The sequence below is a fragment of the Diadema antillarum genome, unplaced genomic scaffold, assembly GCF_040938485.1.
Source record: "Diadema antillarum isolate AM-2024a unplaced genomic scaffold, OU_Dant_1.0 seq00000996_RagTag, whole genome shotgun sequence".
Taxonomy (NCBI): Eukaryota; Metazoa; Echinodermata; class Echinoidea; order Diadematoida; family Diadematidae; genus Diadema; species Diadema antillarum.
The window spans coordinates 226,318-243,253 of NW_027271834.1; the positions used below are offsets into that span (position 1 = coordinate 226,318).

Genomic DNA, 16,936 nt, shown 5'->3' on the forward strand with positions numbered 1-16,936 from the left:
CTATTTTTCTCTCTCTCTCTTTCTCCCACTCTATCTTTTTTTTTCTTTGTGACTGTGCTATTATGTGTCACACTGCCGAAAAGACCTCGTTTAGCACGCAGCTGGTAATTGCATATTTAATGGCACATACAAACCAAGCGAAATGCGGTATACACGTTCATTAAGCACATGATATTCGACCCAGTCTGACCTTGACATCAATTATTACAATAGCATCGCTGCAATGGGGGCGTGTATTTTCTCCCTAGTTTACGGTGTGAAAACAAAATCTACATTGTACATTGTTGCCATAGCGTACCGACTCGTAATTGCAGCATATCACAATGTAATTGATCAGATAACTAACTCAGACGAAATTATCCTAATTGTGATTTGCTGGATGTTCTGCTGATACCGCAGATGATTAGGAAGAAAAAATTTCGCTTCGTGCAACAGGGCATATAGCGTATACCGCTGCTATGTCGTGAAAGCATCCATTAGTCACGAGCGTCGCTCTCATCAGTGGAATATATAGATCACGTTGCCATGACACCGATACGCGATTACTAATTATATGGATGCCTCGTGCAGGCCAAACCAGTGCATGTTGTGCGTTACAGTGCAGGAGTTTCTCACCGTGCGATATCTCATAAGGTCGTAATTGTGACAGATATTATGCAGCAGTCATCTTAAAAGTTGCCGTTTATACGGATAATGACGACGAGACGAAGGAATACGATATTACACACTAAGACAGTCACTAAACATATAGTATATTTAAAAAGATAGGCCTATATCTTTTCCTGGATGACACCTTAGGGAGACAATAATAGGGTTATAACTGATACATTAAGGAAACACTAGACTTTTAAGGAGACAACTTTATGTCTCATTAATGTTTTCAAGATGACACCTTAGAGGGACAACATAGGGTTATGATTTATGCATTAAAGAAACACTAGACTTTAAGGAGACAACTTTATGTCTCATTAATGTTTTCAAGATGATACCTTAGAGGGACAATATAGGGTTATAATTGATACATTAAGGAAACACTATAGACTTTAAGGAGACAACTTTATGTCTCATTAATGTTTTCAACTATGTTATATCACATTCAACCCGTGCTTTACTATTAAGCTAATCACACATTTTCCATTTTACACTGTCCCCGAATGGTGCAATCTTAAGGGATGGATGTATTTATACATGTCATACACATTATGGTTAGACGGACAGCGCAGCTGTCAAAGGAACACAAGTGCTTCCACATTTCGTGTGGCTTGGAAATAGTAATATCGAATAATTTTCAAAAGTTCACAAGATGAGTTGGCATTCGAATTCAATGCTGTCATTAATTTCAAAGGACTGCTGTATGTCAGAACTTACATGCATGTGCTGTCAATAATGTTTACAGGCTCTTTCGCTCCCCTTCAATTGCCCTTGTAAAGATTCTGTACAAGATTTGTGGAAATGCAAAACAAGGGATCTTGCAGTGTAGGAGTCGTGTTATTCATGTAAGGTAATTGGAAGTCATAAAAGAACTGAGAAACAAAAGACTGTATGGCGGTGGTATCACTACCAGATACTCAAACAGACAGATGTCTGAATGGCAGATGTCTCTTAAAGGGATCGTATAGTTTTGGTTGAGACCTAATTTCAGGTTTGTAACATTTTTGGGTGAGATAATGAGAAACCTTTAATGAAATACGAAAGAGCATGTAATTCTTTGAGGAATTCAACGTTTATTTGATGAAAATTGGTTTTGAAATGGCTGAGATATCCAAAAAGATAATTCTAATAAAGTGTGGGATCCACACTTTATTACGATCGCTTTTGTTTTACTTTGTTTTTGGATGTTTCAGTCATTCCAAACCCGATTTTCTTCAAATAAACTTTGAATTCCTCTTAAAATTGTATGTTCTGTACTATATCATAAGTGTTTTCTTTGTATCTCGCAAAAAGTTAAAAGTCCAATTCTCATCTCCACCAATACTGTACCATCCCTTTAAAAGTGGCCATAATGTGTGATAAAGCAAGCGGTATGAACATCTTTGAGATTTCTGACACATCGTAACTTTGTTTGTTGGTCTTTAAAGGGATGAAATAGTTTCATTTGAGACCTTTTTTCAGGTTTCTCTCTTTTTTTATGACATAATGAGAAACCTCTCATGGAATACGAAAGAGCACATAATTTGACACAAACATGAATTCAACGTTTATTTGATGAAAATATTGATTTTTAAATGGCCGAGATATCCAAAACAGGCGATCTGAATAAAAAGGAGAGACCCACCGTTGATTAGGATCGTTTTGTTTTACTTTGTTTTTGTTTTCAATATCTCCGCCATTTCAAAACCTATAATTCCTCTTAGAATGTTATGCTCTGTAACATTCTAAGTGGTTTCTTAGTATCTCGCAAAAAGTTAAAAGCTCAATCCTCATCTCCACCAACACTATACCATCCCTTTAACATTGTCACTTACGTTGGATTTTGTATAGTATCTTCTTGCAACAAGATTGCAAGACGGAATGAAATGGTGCTTGTTATACCACTGCACTGGTTTTATCACAATTATGAAATTCGACCGAAATCCGAGTGCTCTTGTTAGGTTGCAAGGTAGCAAAAAGCCAACAGACATTATACACGCAAACTTATCCTCAAATATCTCATAGCTAACTGTTCTATGATATTACTCTCCCTTCCGCTTTTAGCGACATAGAGCACACGTAGATTAAGATGTATATTTTACACCTCGGTGATGCAAACTGTTGCAATAGTGACTTGAACTTCATGCACACAAAAGGGGAACTGAACAGCAAAACCCACTGCACAAAGTCAATTTCAAGAAGCACTGAAAGGTGCAATGGAAGCCCGCTTATTCAGCAGAGGGAAAAAAGGAGCGCCAAGACACCATCGATCTGTAGCACCTTGTGACGTCATCGCCACCGTTCCTGAGCGCCAGTTCGAGACACGCCCTTCGTGCCTTCTCGGTCCCTGTGTCAACATAGCTACCAATGACTGTGGTGATGAAACAAACTACCACCACCCTGTGCAGAAGAGGCGCAAGATAAACGGAAAAAATCGAGGTCAAGAAATGGGGGACAGTTTTTCCTCTCTATCCGATTATCAAACCCCTCGCCAGCATATTTTCTCCTATTTTCTTTCTCCCTTTCTTTTTCTTGTCTGTATACACTCCTATTTTTTCCTTCTTTCTTTGCGAGGCACAATGATTAGGCGCTATGGTTACGATGACTTGTAATCTGGAATCAGTCCATTATTGAACGATTCGCTTCATACCTGTATCTAATAGTTTATGTTATTTAAAGACCCATATCCCTATTATGATTTGCTATCTGAATTTATGACTGAATGCAGGGAACTTGAATATTGGCCGAAAGTACAGACAATAACTTAATTTCTAACTTGAAAGCAACCACCGTTTATTGATGGTTTCAGTCTTGGTCAGTCAGGGTGTGAAGCACCATGAGCACTGTGATCGATCTCCATTTTAATTCCAATTGCAGAACCACGAATGCACCGCTACAATCATTGAGTTTCCGGAAACTTTCGGAATTGCCATCACAAGTTGACAAGTCTTGCGAAACGGCGAATCATTGAGTTTATCCTCCGAGATGGATCATTGGATTGGTTGGTAGACAAAAACACTCTTTTTCATCAGCAAGCAACCAAATGGAGTAGATAATTCGAACTCAGAGCAAACTCGACACTAATCAGATTTTAAGAATACTCCTGTAATTCAGGCAATGCATACGGCAAACCCACATCCGCATTTCGTGTGACCGTTCTTCTTCTTCTTCTTTTTCTTTTTCTTCTTCTTCTTCTTCTTCTTCTTCTTCTTCTTCTTCTTCTTCTTCTTCTTCTTCGAATCTGGCATAGTCCGCTGCTGGTAAAGTTTACCTTGTGCTTGCTAAGCGCTGGATGTACAATGTGCAGTTAAAAGTCCTCTACAATTTTCTACGTGCAGATAAACACGATAAAGGCCAGGAATGAGCTCATCGGAGCTTTATAAGTTGCACCTTCTTCATGAAGATCTCCAAGTGTGAGGTATACCTGATGGGCAGGTGGTAGGGAGTTCCGTTTCGTTTGTATAATGGAGGATTTTGATAGGCCTATAGTGTACGATTTCGCTTTGAAAGTACGATTGTCAGACTACCAATTCAAAGGAATATTTCAAAGTCAATCAGGGATATTTCATCTCGTCTTCTAATCAGATTGTCTACGAAGGCAGAACCTGCATGATCAGTGCAATCAGAATCTACCTGTATACTGTGTCTTTAGTATATTAACACGTAGGTGGAGGGAATCGTACACAATTTTGCTGTACTAATGACTAACCATTTTTTTTCATACCCCTAAGACTCTAACATAACAAAGAGCGCAAACGTATGTTTCTGTGTGATTTGTTATTGGTAAAGATGCATTTCACAATTCCCCCCATGATTTACGAAAGAAAATTGAATAGGAGCTAGTTCCCAAGACAAGTGATCACCCTCTGTATCCTCATTACAGTGCTTTATATTACCAATTCTCCTTACCAAACTGAGGCAGTATACATGAGCGGCTCTAAAACAGTCGGAACAATGGCTATCTTGAGGAATCTAAAGATCTTGGCTCTTGAAGGCTACTTGGGAAGACTTGCACGGACAATGTCCTGGTTGAGCCCTCTTTTCTTCCTTGTGCGACGCAGCGAGAGGTCTCAAAACAGAACAAAAACAGGATTAGATGAGGTGTTCAATTGCTTCATGTACAGTGTCTATAAGGGATTGGCTTCCCTCTGAAATCCGCATTCTAGGTCACTGTTGGTGCTTAAACTGAAGTGTAAGTCCCCCGAATGTGGTCGGATAATCTACAGTACCCCAAAGCGTTCATGTGTGCTCTAGATATTCTTGAATGATTTAAGATGTAGATGTGTTTGGATGTCGTGGAATCAACAATGCATTTCAAGAAATTTACTGGATTTTTGAAAGACGCTGAAGAGAATTGAATATTCTGATAAAGAAAAACGCGGAAATGGTCAGTTGCATATCAAAATAACAAAGTTTCATGAGATTCCGTCTAAACTCTAGTCTGTATTACATGATGATTTATCTTGCTCGAAAGGGATGGTATAGTATTGGTTGCGATGAAGATTGAGCTTTTTCTCTTTTTTTGCGAGATACTCAGAAACCACTTTATGAAATGATAAGAGCATTATTCTATGAATCCCATCTGAAACTGTACCATCCATTAGTATACACAATATCGGTATGGGTAAATGAAACCCCCACACCCTGGTGAACTACACAGAACACTTCATTTTCACCTAGAGCCGTGTTGGATTTTCCTTTTTTCACACCATACGTCAGACAGTGAATGCTTCCACGCGAAGCTTTATATAGCTTATGTGCGATGATTGAGTTTCATATTAAAACTTGAGTGTGTAGTGATTTTTTTCCCTCCCCCTCTACAGGATGATCTTGGCACGAATTCGGCAGATGTTGCCACCAATCGATCCACTTGCTTCCACCACGCTGATTATTATTTGCCTCGCCAAACATGTTGAGTCTGTTTGAAAAAAAAAAAGCACGATGAAAGAGCGGGAAAAGATGGCGAGAATTTGAGATCCTGCTGCAAGAATTCTGAGAAACATCGTCTGCACTGCTTTCACGAAGGGAATCCAGCAAAGTGATTATGTAAATGGCGATTCAGGGGTTGCTACAAAGAAAACAAGCATGGGTTTTTAATTTAGGAGCGATGCGTCCAACGGAGGATTTATAATGAGTTATCAGATTCACAGTTTGTGTGGGGAGACAATGTTGTTAAGAAGTAGGCTATAAGACTGATTGTGGATACACGATTTAATGTGATTGTCACTTCCGTGAATCAACAAGGATGTGTTTCATGGAAATTTGTACATGTTCTTGTTTGTTTGTGCGTTTGTTTGTGCGTTTCTTCTTCTCCTTCTTCCTCTGCTTCTTCTTCTTCTTCTTCTTCAACATAATTTAGGAATTAGATACTCTCGCGATACATACGTCCATACAGTATCAATGAGTCATCGGTCATACATGATAATATGTATAATAAGTATGTGTATATACATTAATTGGGCATACATATACATTATCTATTCATGTGGAAATTCTGCTCTTGCCATTACCGTGACATCGCAGGGTAGCCAGATATTTCGGAACAAAAAGGGCCAATATGAAAAAAAAAACCTATTTTCAAAAGATGTTTACAGTATAGGCCTACTAACCCCAAGACTCGATATTCTGAGTAGGAGTCGAGAACCTTGTACCGAATCTATCTCGCTCCCTTTGGACACGGCACAGTGATCGTCGAAAAAAAATAATGCTTGTCTCATTTTGCTGCGTAATAACATTCACGGAAAAAAAGGTGCGGCGCAAGGTTAAACATCAAGTTTTTTTGTGCTGACTCTGAATCTTTCAAAGGCTATTTTGATGTCCTTGTTTCAGGCTCTGACAAACAGGATGTACAGATTCATAGGAATGACATTCGACTTGACAGCACCAAGCTCCATGACTTAAATCCAAGGTTATTTAGGGGCTTTGATATCAATTGCTTACCAGCTTTGCTGTAGTCTTCTTTTTTGGTGAGTGTTTTTTTTTCTCTAACACCCTAATTGACAAGCACGTTATCAGGACCATAAAGGTCTTGCAGAAAATATTTCTCAACTCGATTTTCACAAGGAGCACCACTATGCAATGAAGATATAGAGCAGAGTTGATAAGAAAAAAGACGATTCTCTGAGTAGGCAAACAGCAAAAAAGAAAGAAAGAAAGAAAGAAAAGGTCCATTGAAGAGTCGACCGGTATATTCCAAACATTATTTCGCTTGGCCGCTATTCTTGCGCATGTCCCAATCATATACAGGTGTATTCCCTGTTGCTTACCTATATAGCCTCTGAACAGAAGGAACCATTCTTCACGGCGTAAGAGACAAACATCCAAGTAATATGCCAAGGCGTGATAGAGGCACGGTGCATAAACGAATGATGATCAGAGTTGACTATAATTATTATAATCAAGATCTCGACAATTCCCACTGAGACAGTGCTTTGTGAAACCACCAGTGTCCAGGAAGAGAAGAAAGACGACCATGTTATGACTGCAAACAATGCTTCATTATTATCATCATCATCTTCTTCTTTTCTCCCAACCACTGGTGGGAAGAAAACTCTACTCTGGGGAAGAAGAGTATACGTTTCGTTTGGACAAAGCATCAATGATTGGCTAACAAATTATCTTCACTTTCCCATGCATGCACTCCCTATGTTGTGCTATCACAGTGGCGTATTGCTTGGACTTCACGTTTTGCTTGTTTGGTATGTTGACACGAGGGTATGTTAGTTCCTACATGTAAATCACTACAAGGAGGCACTCATGCAACATGAATGAATCTGAAATGACGATAGCATGAAAATTCATTCATTCAACGAAAAAAAGACAATATTAAGCCCTGATTGCCGTCACCACGCATTTCGCAGCAATATACCTATCTAAATAGACATAGACACGGTCTGTTACGCGCAGAGTTCTTGCAGGTATGTGTACAAGCTATGTGTATAATATGTTGGAATTGGGTAATTTCGATTTATACAAGAAACAGACGGATAGAGTCGGCGAATTTGAATGTTTCTACAACAGATATATGGCGCTATACAAACTCTGTGGATCATCATCATCATCATCATCATCATCATCATCATCATCATCATCATCATTTTGATGATTGCAAGAATGACGTATCTGTCTTTTTCAATTAGACATAATGTTCCCCGTGTTTGGAATGTTAATCCCGACCCCAATTACATCATTAACCCGTTGAGGACTTACTGATTTTGCTGCAACACTCATTTCCCATAGACACCTGCCCTTGTATACTCGAGACTCGTCTTCACTGGGTTAATAAGACATAATTGAAAAAAAAAGAAAACCTCAAACTCCCTAATTTTGTCTGACATCAAAATTGCAGTTATGAAAAATGTTGCTATTTCCTCCTTTGTGCAGGATTTGTGTTGATTCCTGTTCTCTATTTCATTTTTCCACTAAAATGCTTTTTCGTATTGTTGCATGCACACACTTTTAGCGAATGTTTCCCAGTAGTATGGTAAATACAGTAAGTAAAAGTCCTGTTTTTTGGCACATTCGTGGTGTCCAAAAGCTCTGAGTGATGGTTCCGTTTTAAACTACACAATTGTACAGTATACTAAATGTCTTGTAGTCATTACAAATTCATACTGATTTACTTTCTCGTCATTAATAGTATGTTTAACATGTATGAGTCTCCTGTTGTTTTGGGCTTTTCAGGGAAAAGGAGCAATACATATTAAAACAAAATTGAAAATCTATAATAAATAAATCAGATATCAACTCATTTTCCTCTTGTCACGACATCTCAAGAATGCATTTGATTATTTTGTTTGAATAATGAATGATCAAACATCCGGCTCTATTAATAAGTATAGCTGCTATTAAGTTTCACCCCACCCTCAGTCACTCACATCACAATAAGTAACGTCTTTGGTGCGTTTCATAACAGAAGACCCAACCCTAAATCCTGGATTGTTTTTTTCACTGTCAAACAATCATGGCAATGACACTTGCGAGGACATGGACACAATGGAGTCCGTCATATCGTTCAAATTATGTCAAACAAATTGAATTTAGAGCTTATTATTTCATGTAGAATTCAAAATTAAAGGGATGCTTATTGTATATACTACAACGTGCTTGTAAACATATTAAGCTGTGTACATGTATATTTTGAATGCTGCATCGTACATATCCATGTGGTACATGCTGATTATATGTAATTTAAAATTTGTAAATCTGAAATCTTGGTGCCTCGAAAAAAGATATGCGGTGGCCCGAAACAAGAGCAAACGTATAAACAATCCGATTTGAATCTTAGTTGCCCTGTCGGGCGATAAATAAATGAATGAATGAATGAATAAGTAAAATAACCTATTTTAATTTGGTGGCGCGACATCAATTGCTAGTGACTCCGGACCACAGCTAATGTCGGTCCCTGTATATTAGTACAAGTGTATATGATAACACATTGCATGCATACAGGTGTATTTGTATCCCGCATTTCCCATGGGACATACATGTAGACACGTCCTGTCCGAGTATGCCCGGGAGCTGCCCGGGACTCGTCTTCAATGGGGTATGTACCCAATTTAAAGAAAAAGTGGACATGTACGCCTATTTGTGAAATTTGAAATACCAGTCGGGAGGATAGGAAAAAAAGAGTTATATCTATTATATACATATTTTCCCCATTCAATCGCCATGAAAAGGAGCAAAATTATCTGAGTTCAGAGCCACAGCGCCCTAATACTGAGCCTTACAATGAAACCCGGCCTTGGGGCATTGATGGTAATCTACAACCAAAGCATAAGAGTTTTATGATGCTTTCTCATGCCATGTGAGGGGGCCCCAGATTTTTTAGTCTTTGGGAACTATTCGGAAGCAGTAGTGCTTACATCAATTCATCTTACCTACATATTGTATTGGCGCAAGGCGAAGAGAAAAGGGAGAAGAATGTTGCCATAGAGAAAAAGAAATTGGTTCATTCAAGCTAAAGAGCACAAGTGGGAAGGTAAATCTAACAGAAGGAAATGAAAGGCAATGGGAAACGACAAATATGGGCGCGTCCATCATTAGGTGTTGTGCTAACTTCAACAGCATTCTATATCTCCATGGGGGAGAGGGAGTCGTAAAATTATTTTTTTTTCACAAGGTTCACATTATAGCTGTTCATGCTTGATGGATCTTTGAATGACTCATGTACAAGTTCCTGTGAAGCATTTGCATTAAGAATGCGCTATACACTAAAATTTGAAAGGAAATAATAATATGAGGCATAGCCCCTGAAAGTCAAAACCAATGGACAATTTTCCTGCGATGAGCAATCGGCTTGTATGAATGCTGGAAGCAAATACAATTACATATTATGGACAAGATACAAACGGGTGCATGGCACGAGTTCTAAACATACACGAGTCATATACAGCCAACGAGCTCGACACTAACTCATCAGTTCGACACCAGCAAATAAGGCCCATCAGTCCCACACTAGGTAAATAAGGCCAATTAGTCCAATACTATACGCAAAAAAAAAAAGACATTATGTTACGAGGCTTCATGTATACGCGGTGTCGGTCTTGTGGGCCTTGCTTTGCCTACAGTAGTTTCGGACTCATGGGCCTCTTTCTAATGTCGAGCTCGTGGTTGTCCAGTTGGTAGGATGACCCCGCTACAAACTTTACCAATGATTTGAATTCAAGTTTTTACTGCAGATATCCACGGGTCATCAATGACTTCTTGTTGGGTTGGGTATACAGCATATTATGTGCACTCTAATCACTCTTCTATATCCACCTTCACGTAGATGTTTCATTCAGTACTTTTCTAGATATTCTCTCTTCAGCAACCCATATCATAATAATGCAAATGTAATATAAAGAAAATCTTACTTAAAAAGTAAGAACTTGGTATCTTCTAACCACTACGAGACACTATTATCTAAACTTTGGATAAGTTGTAGTAAGCATTCAACTGTTCCATGGTATGGTCAGTTATTCGGGCGGCCACTTGGCTGCTTGGCGCTTCGATGTCATTCACCTATGAAAGTGCTCTCAGTGGTGTCAGTGGTTTTGAAATACCCAGACGTGATGTAATCCGTGCATTTACACAATAAAAGAAAGTCAGCCAATTTCGATTTCCTGCTCTTATAATAATGGTGTGCCTTCAGTCGCCGGGTTTTTACGATGGCTCGAGATTTTGCTTTATAGTTTGAAGAAGTGTCCGCGCATTGCTAAATCTATGGAAGTAAATCATGTTTCCATAAAAGAGAGAGGAAACAGACTCCTCTATATACCAGCTTGTGGTACTAGTGACATAGGATAAAAGGTACACCGTGGTGTGTGTGTGTCAAACCAATCTAGACTGTACACTCTAAAGACCATGCATACGTAGCCAGCTAGTTTCAGCTTACTGTCTTACTCTAGTTAGTCAGTCAATGCATTCCTATAGGGTAAAGTAAAACTTATATTGTATTCGTAGGGATTGCATAACCTTCTGCAATGGGGCATACAAAGTTAACTTGATTCCTCATGGCGTATTTATTTTACTCTCACTAAAATCTTATATGTATGCTTGTTTATAATGTCATTTCAGTTTCCTAATTCTCATCCCACGTTTCTTTCCCTCCATGATCAAGTTGATACATCATTGACCTCGAATCCAATCAAGTGTACAACAGATGTGCAACTTCTTGCAGAATTATCAGTCACTTTGTATATACGGTAAATACAATGTAGATATACATACATAAATACATACATGCATAGGCCTACATATTTACATACATATATGTATATATGCATATTATGCCTATTATGCATAAATATGTACACACAGACATACACAGACACACACACACACATATATATATATATACATACATACACTTACGGATATATTTACACACAAACACATTTATTCATAAACCTTCGCATACGTATGATGATGGTACAACTAAAACGTGTATTCTTTTGATTTTATTACTGTGTGTCAGCTGACATCTTCTCTCTGTAACGTGTAAGTTTGATTTTTTATTTGTCAATTGTTTCATCTGTTCCCCGACGGTATTGAAAAAATCTTGGTTACAATATTAGTCCGATTTTATACTTGATTTTATCACCCTCTTTACAAAACAGAGCTCTTTGTACTTGTGTAATATGTATGTATATACAGTATGTATGTATGTACATGTATGTACAGGTGTATGTATGTACATGTATGTATGTGTTCATGTATGCATGCAGGTATGTCGGCCTATGTATGTATGTATGTATGTATGTGTAATGTCAACATAATTCTTAGCCTTTGAAACTTGTACTGCGTTTGTTTTTCCAACAGCTAAGAAATAAAAATCTTATACAATAATCAAAATTCGTCTTCTCCTATACACTACATTTCATCATCGCCCGACTGGGTATCGTTATAGGGAAACACGCATCGGTAGGCTCATAGCCTCTTTAAATCGAATTAGATTTATCAAGTAAAAGGGACAAAATTAAAATCAGAGAGAAGGCGTACCTTGAATTTGGCTTCCAAGAGAATATGATGACGCCAGCGCGGTGATCTGGAAGGGAGAGCTGGTGGTCTGCGGGATGGCGCCGTGTCCCGGGAGCAGAGACGTGCATGCGCCATCGCCGGCCCCAGTCGAGAATCCTAGAGATTCATGGAGGAGAGTTCCAAGAGCTACGACCAGAAGGGAGATAGTTCTCATGTGGTTAGATGTCACCATCTTTGGTAATCAACTGACACAAAATATGATTAGTTGCCTGCGCCCGGACGGGATTGTTTCGGCGTATATTAATGTCTTAGGGCGATAGTAATTCCTCGGCGCAATTTGGTCAGGCGGTCAGGTCCGCCGCGCAAAGCATCGCCACCACTTCCCCTGAGATCGTTCCAAACCTGGCCTCCAAATCTGATTCACCTTGCGATCCAGTGATCCACAGTTATATCCTGAGAAATAAAAGCACGAAAACGAGAATTCCGTTGTCTGTCACTCGGCGTTGTTTCCCCCAGTGATCACGTTAAATTGACTGTTGGTGGAGATGATAATTGAACTAGATGAAAGCTGCCTATACGGCAAGCTACAGGTGATGACGACTGGTTCCGAGCGCTCTCTCGCCGAGCGAAAGCAGGTCAAGTGGGGTCGGGTAAGACGCTCACTGGTATCTCTTAGCGGGTGCTTCAATTACAGTGTGCATGTAAAATGTGAAGCCACCTCTTTCCAGGTGAAAAAAGAGAGTCACTCTCCACGCTTCACCAAACACTCACTTAAGATTGTCCCCGCATTTTTTTCCTTCTTCCACCTTTCCCTCACACTGAAGGAGTCCAACAACGGAATTCCACTGAGCATCGGTGTTTGCTTATCCACCGTGATGTTGTCTTTTCATTGTTACACCGTGCTTGCTTTTTAACGGAGTCCCTTTTATTCTCTCCCTTGTCTCTGAAAAGGAAGGAGCCGTTTTCTGTTGAACTCCTCCCAGCGCTGCACCTATTGTTAAAGGGTGGGTTCGGCGCTTTCCTCATTTGCGTATGAATTTCGTGTATTCAGTGGTATCGCGGGATCCAAGGGCGTCCCATCGATTGGATTCGGGAAGAAAGCGATGTTATTATTGCAAACTATGACGTGGCCGCCTCGCACAGTTTGACTATTGTGGAATTTGTTTTTATTTATCCCCTCCTACTTTTTGAAATCCAAGCTGGGAGGTGGTGATTGTGGAACATTCTAATAATAGGACTATAATAATTATTATACAGACATAATGGTTACATGTACGTTTACAAGACGGCTTGGTTGCTTCCACTGAACTTTACAAGTCAAATATAATTGGATTCAGGGAATGCAATAACTATCTAAGTATCGTATTAATATTTTTATTTTAGTTAAAAAAATGCTGGTAAAAAAAATTGCGGCAGCCATCGCTTTATAGATTTAAGGAAGACGTCAGCAGTTCGTGATATTCATAGTAGAACGATAAGGAGAAAACAGTTATAAAGCGAATTTCGCATTACTTTCATTTTCTAGCAAAACGTAATTATGACTTACCTTCTTTAGAGCGCAGGGTGACCAATATTTCCCAGTTCATAATGTGAGACATAGGGCGAGGGCTATTGTGTACTTTTCATAACAAATCAAATTTTCATGAACTATCTTTATATTTTCTTTCCGTAACCATATTAGGCCTATTCATGTTAACTGTGTCATTTCCATGTGAATGAGAAAATATAACTGTAATGGTATTTTTTGTGTGTCTGAATAAATGATGATAATATTAATATCGCTCCAATACTGTGAACCCTGGGCCCTGTTTCACTAACGTGGGAACGACATGTAGTCAAACCATGAATCAACAGTTGGAACAGATTTAGAACAAATAAGTTGGGGAAAGATACATATACTTTCAAGATGTACATAGCCCGATTTTCCTGAATTCACTGCATCCACATAATGTATAATCATGTATTGGGTAAATTTCCTTGTAATGACCACATAACTATCAGGTATAGTTTCTCCCGGAAAGGACTTAATTGATTCTATCAAAGATTATAATGAGTTACTGTTCAGTGAAAGTGTAAATTATTGTAGACCTGTGATATAGCACATTTGACCTTATGCTATACACATTTGGACAATTCTTTCTGTAATGTGTTCTTGCAATTTTTCACGTTATACAATCATTAGTATAGAAGGTTAAGAAAGGAAGCAGCAAAAACAGCTTCATCGGGAGATTGTGGAAAGGAAAATGTACAGATAAAAAATAGTGGGAAAGAACGGGGAGAAGAGAGAGAGAGAGAGAGAGAGAGAGATAGAATGACAGACTCGATCTTCTCAACTGAAGACAGGTTTTGTATACTTTTTTAGCTATTGTGGCATTGATTGCTACTGTACCATATAGAATCGCCTAAATACCCTCGAACAGTACAACTGGATTTGGTTGTTAAGGTACGATAATCAGCTCTTTTGTGAATAGGTACTTCAAGCTCACTCGTCCTCCCAGATTTCCCCCCTTTTCCCTTTCCCTTTGTAACGGTACAGAACCTTAGCTGCCATTCACGCACCGACAGCCTTCTTGAATTTTTTAGGAACCAGCTGAAATCGAGAGTTTCAAGTCATCTGCCTGGTGTTCACCACTATTATACCACTGAGGTGACTTTCGCATATTATTAAACGATACAGTATTCGGGTATGTTCAATTCGCGTTCTTCGAAGTGCCTTTTCGTGCACTGAATTCTAATGTACGTGTAGAAGAATAATCAAAAAGAGGCACACAGTTCTTACTTTCGACTACCTATATTGCATTCTAGACCAATACATTGTTTTTTCTTTGTTATTTCGATTGTCGTCAAGCAAATCAACTTTCACCTGTAGAGTTAGTGTTTGCATGAAACCACTCAAGTAAGGAGGAGACATCAGTTTGATATTGAACACTCTATTGTCCACTCTTTACCTCTCAAATTCAACATATCGCTCTCATTCCGTGTATCTGTTCTATGGGGACAGGAATTCTGTCTGTTTAGAAAAAATAAGCAAATAAGCTCCGGATTTGTGTCTTACTCCCTTCCAAATACTCTGAACAGCTAGAAAAAAAAAGATGAAATAATGATATACAGACCACCACTTTGTGCCGATTATCAGAACCTATTCTTTGTAACTTGCAAACTTAAGGAGAAAATGTTCATAACATACATACTCACGTACTACAGATACATTACATTATGTTTATATTATGTAATATTTTTTTCTGTGCAATATGTTATTAATACCATTGTATATCGTATTTCACTTACTATATCTTATAATGGTCATCATAATCACAATTATGATTACAGGGAATATCTTCATATCCCACGATTGTGTGTTGTGTATCATGGCATTTCAAGTCCACTAATAGAGACCACGCTCTTAATCTAAAACTTTCCGACATAATAAAAATGCATATGCGCAATAAAATCAGATATGAACTCAGATATATGCATACCAACGAATCTACGTATCTGCTTAATGAATTCTCAAATTTCCTCAAGAAATGAGCAATGATTAACAGTTTGAACTACATGTATATGCCATTCATAACGATTGTGTTTGATTGCTCTCACATTCATCATCGCATATGATCGATAAAGTGTACAAGGAGAAATAGAGTATGAAAGAGTTAGTGTGAAGGGGGATTGACCAAATTCTGCCACATTAAACGCTGTTCTTCCTTGGGATCCCTTTAGAGTTGCTTTTTTAATATAAGTAATTAATGAAGTAATTTGTACCGTGTATCACAAAACCAACAAAAGGTTGCACGCACTGATCTTGTGCGAGGATTTGAAAATACATTGTACGTCAAATAGGTCACCCGAGCCAATCTTGATTTTTTTTTTCATATCATTCTCTAAAAAAGCAAGTCTTCTTCTACATTATACTAAAGTTTGGGATCATAAAACGAACAAGAAATTGTGTTTTTTGCAGTTTTTTCCTCGAACATTTTTTTTTTTTTAGAATATTGTGATTAGGTGTGTGTTATAGAGTATCCTTCTCATTTCTTTATAAAAAAAAATGCTGTACACACTCTTCACGGTCAACTCTAATAACTTTAGAAAGGATAATGCTACTGCTTCAAAGTTTGCATTACTAACCGAAAGAATGTGTTAATGAAGTATGCTTAATTTCACCTTAATTTCAAAATCCCTTCGTTGTTGTGGCTCCGATGGTTATACAGTACTCTCCGCATAATCGGGTAGGCTCGAGCAGAGCGTTTCTCACCCGATTAAGCGGAGTACGCGATTAACAGAAGAACACGTCTCATTCACAATTGACACACACAATGTGTATATACATGCATTGTACACTATACCAAACACCTACACTTTATGCTTAACACGCGTGCTTGCACGGCACATTATACATACCTTACAGTTGCTCAGTCACGAGCAATAATTTACTCTACTTATGGACAAACATGTCTTCAGAAAACTTTGTCATTTGACTATAGAGTTCTCGCAAACAAGTATAGGCGTTTACCGAAATGAACACGTCTCTTTGCGTGCACTAGTCACGTAGAACGTCGGGTTACTTTTCGAGAAGTGACTGGGGAAAAGCAAAATTATGGAGCTGGTGCATGGCCTGATTTTCGTTGCAAACTTCTCAAATGGTGAATGTTGTTGTGGAGCAAGGGAGGACCGCAAGTGTGTTCAACTCCTGTCTGTCTATGCAATTGTGAGTGCCAGCTACATGTGTAATGTTCATTTACGTGTGGCAAGTCGGTACTGGTACATGTTTTCACGTTTAATCACTTACCAAATGATCGGTCTTTTTTGCAAATTACGCAGAAAATGCGATAAGCCGTAGAAAATT

At 38.6% G+C, this 16,936-nt stretch overlaps 1 protein-coding gene across 1 annotated transcript in view; it reads right to left on the reverse strand.

The window, feature by feature from the left end:
* Nucleotides 1–12,325, reverse strand: part of LOC139742322 (uncharacterized) — a 54,928-nt gene extending 42,603 nt beyond the window's left edge. Inside the window, exon 1 of the mRNA XM_071652898.1 lies at nucleotides 12,115–12,325. Within this exon, the coding sequence (XP_071508999.1) occupies nucleotides 12,115–12,325 (211 nt within the window). The remainder of the gene's footprint in view (nucleotides 1–12,114) is intronic.
* Between the last annotated feature and the right edge of the window lie 4,611 nt (nucleotides 12,326–16,936).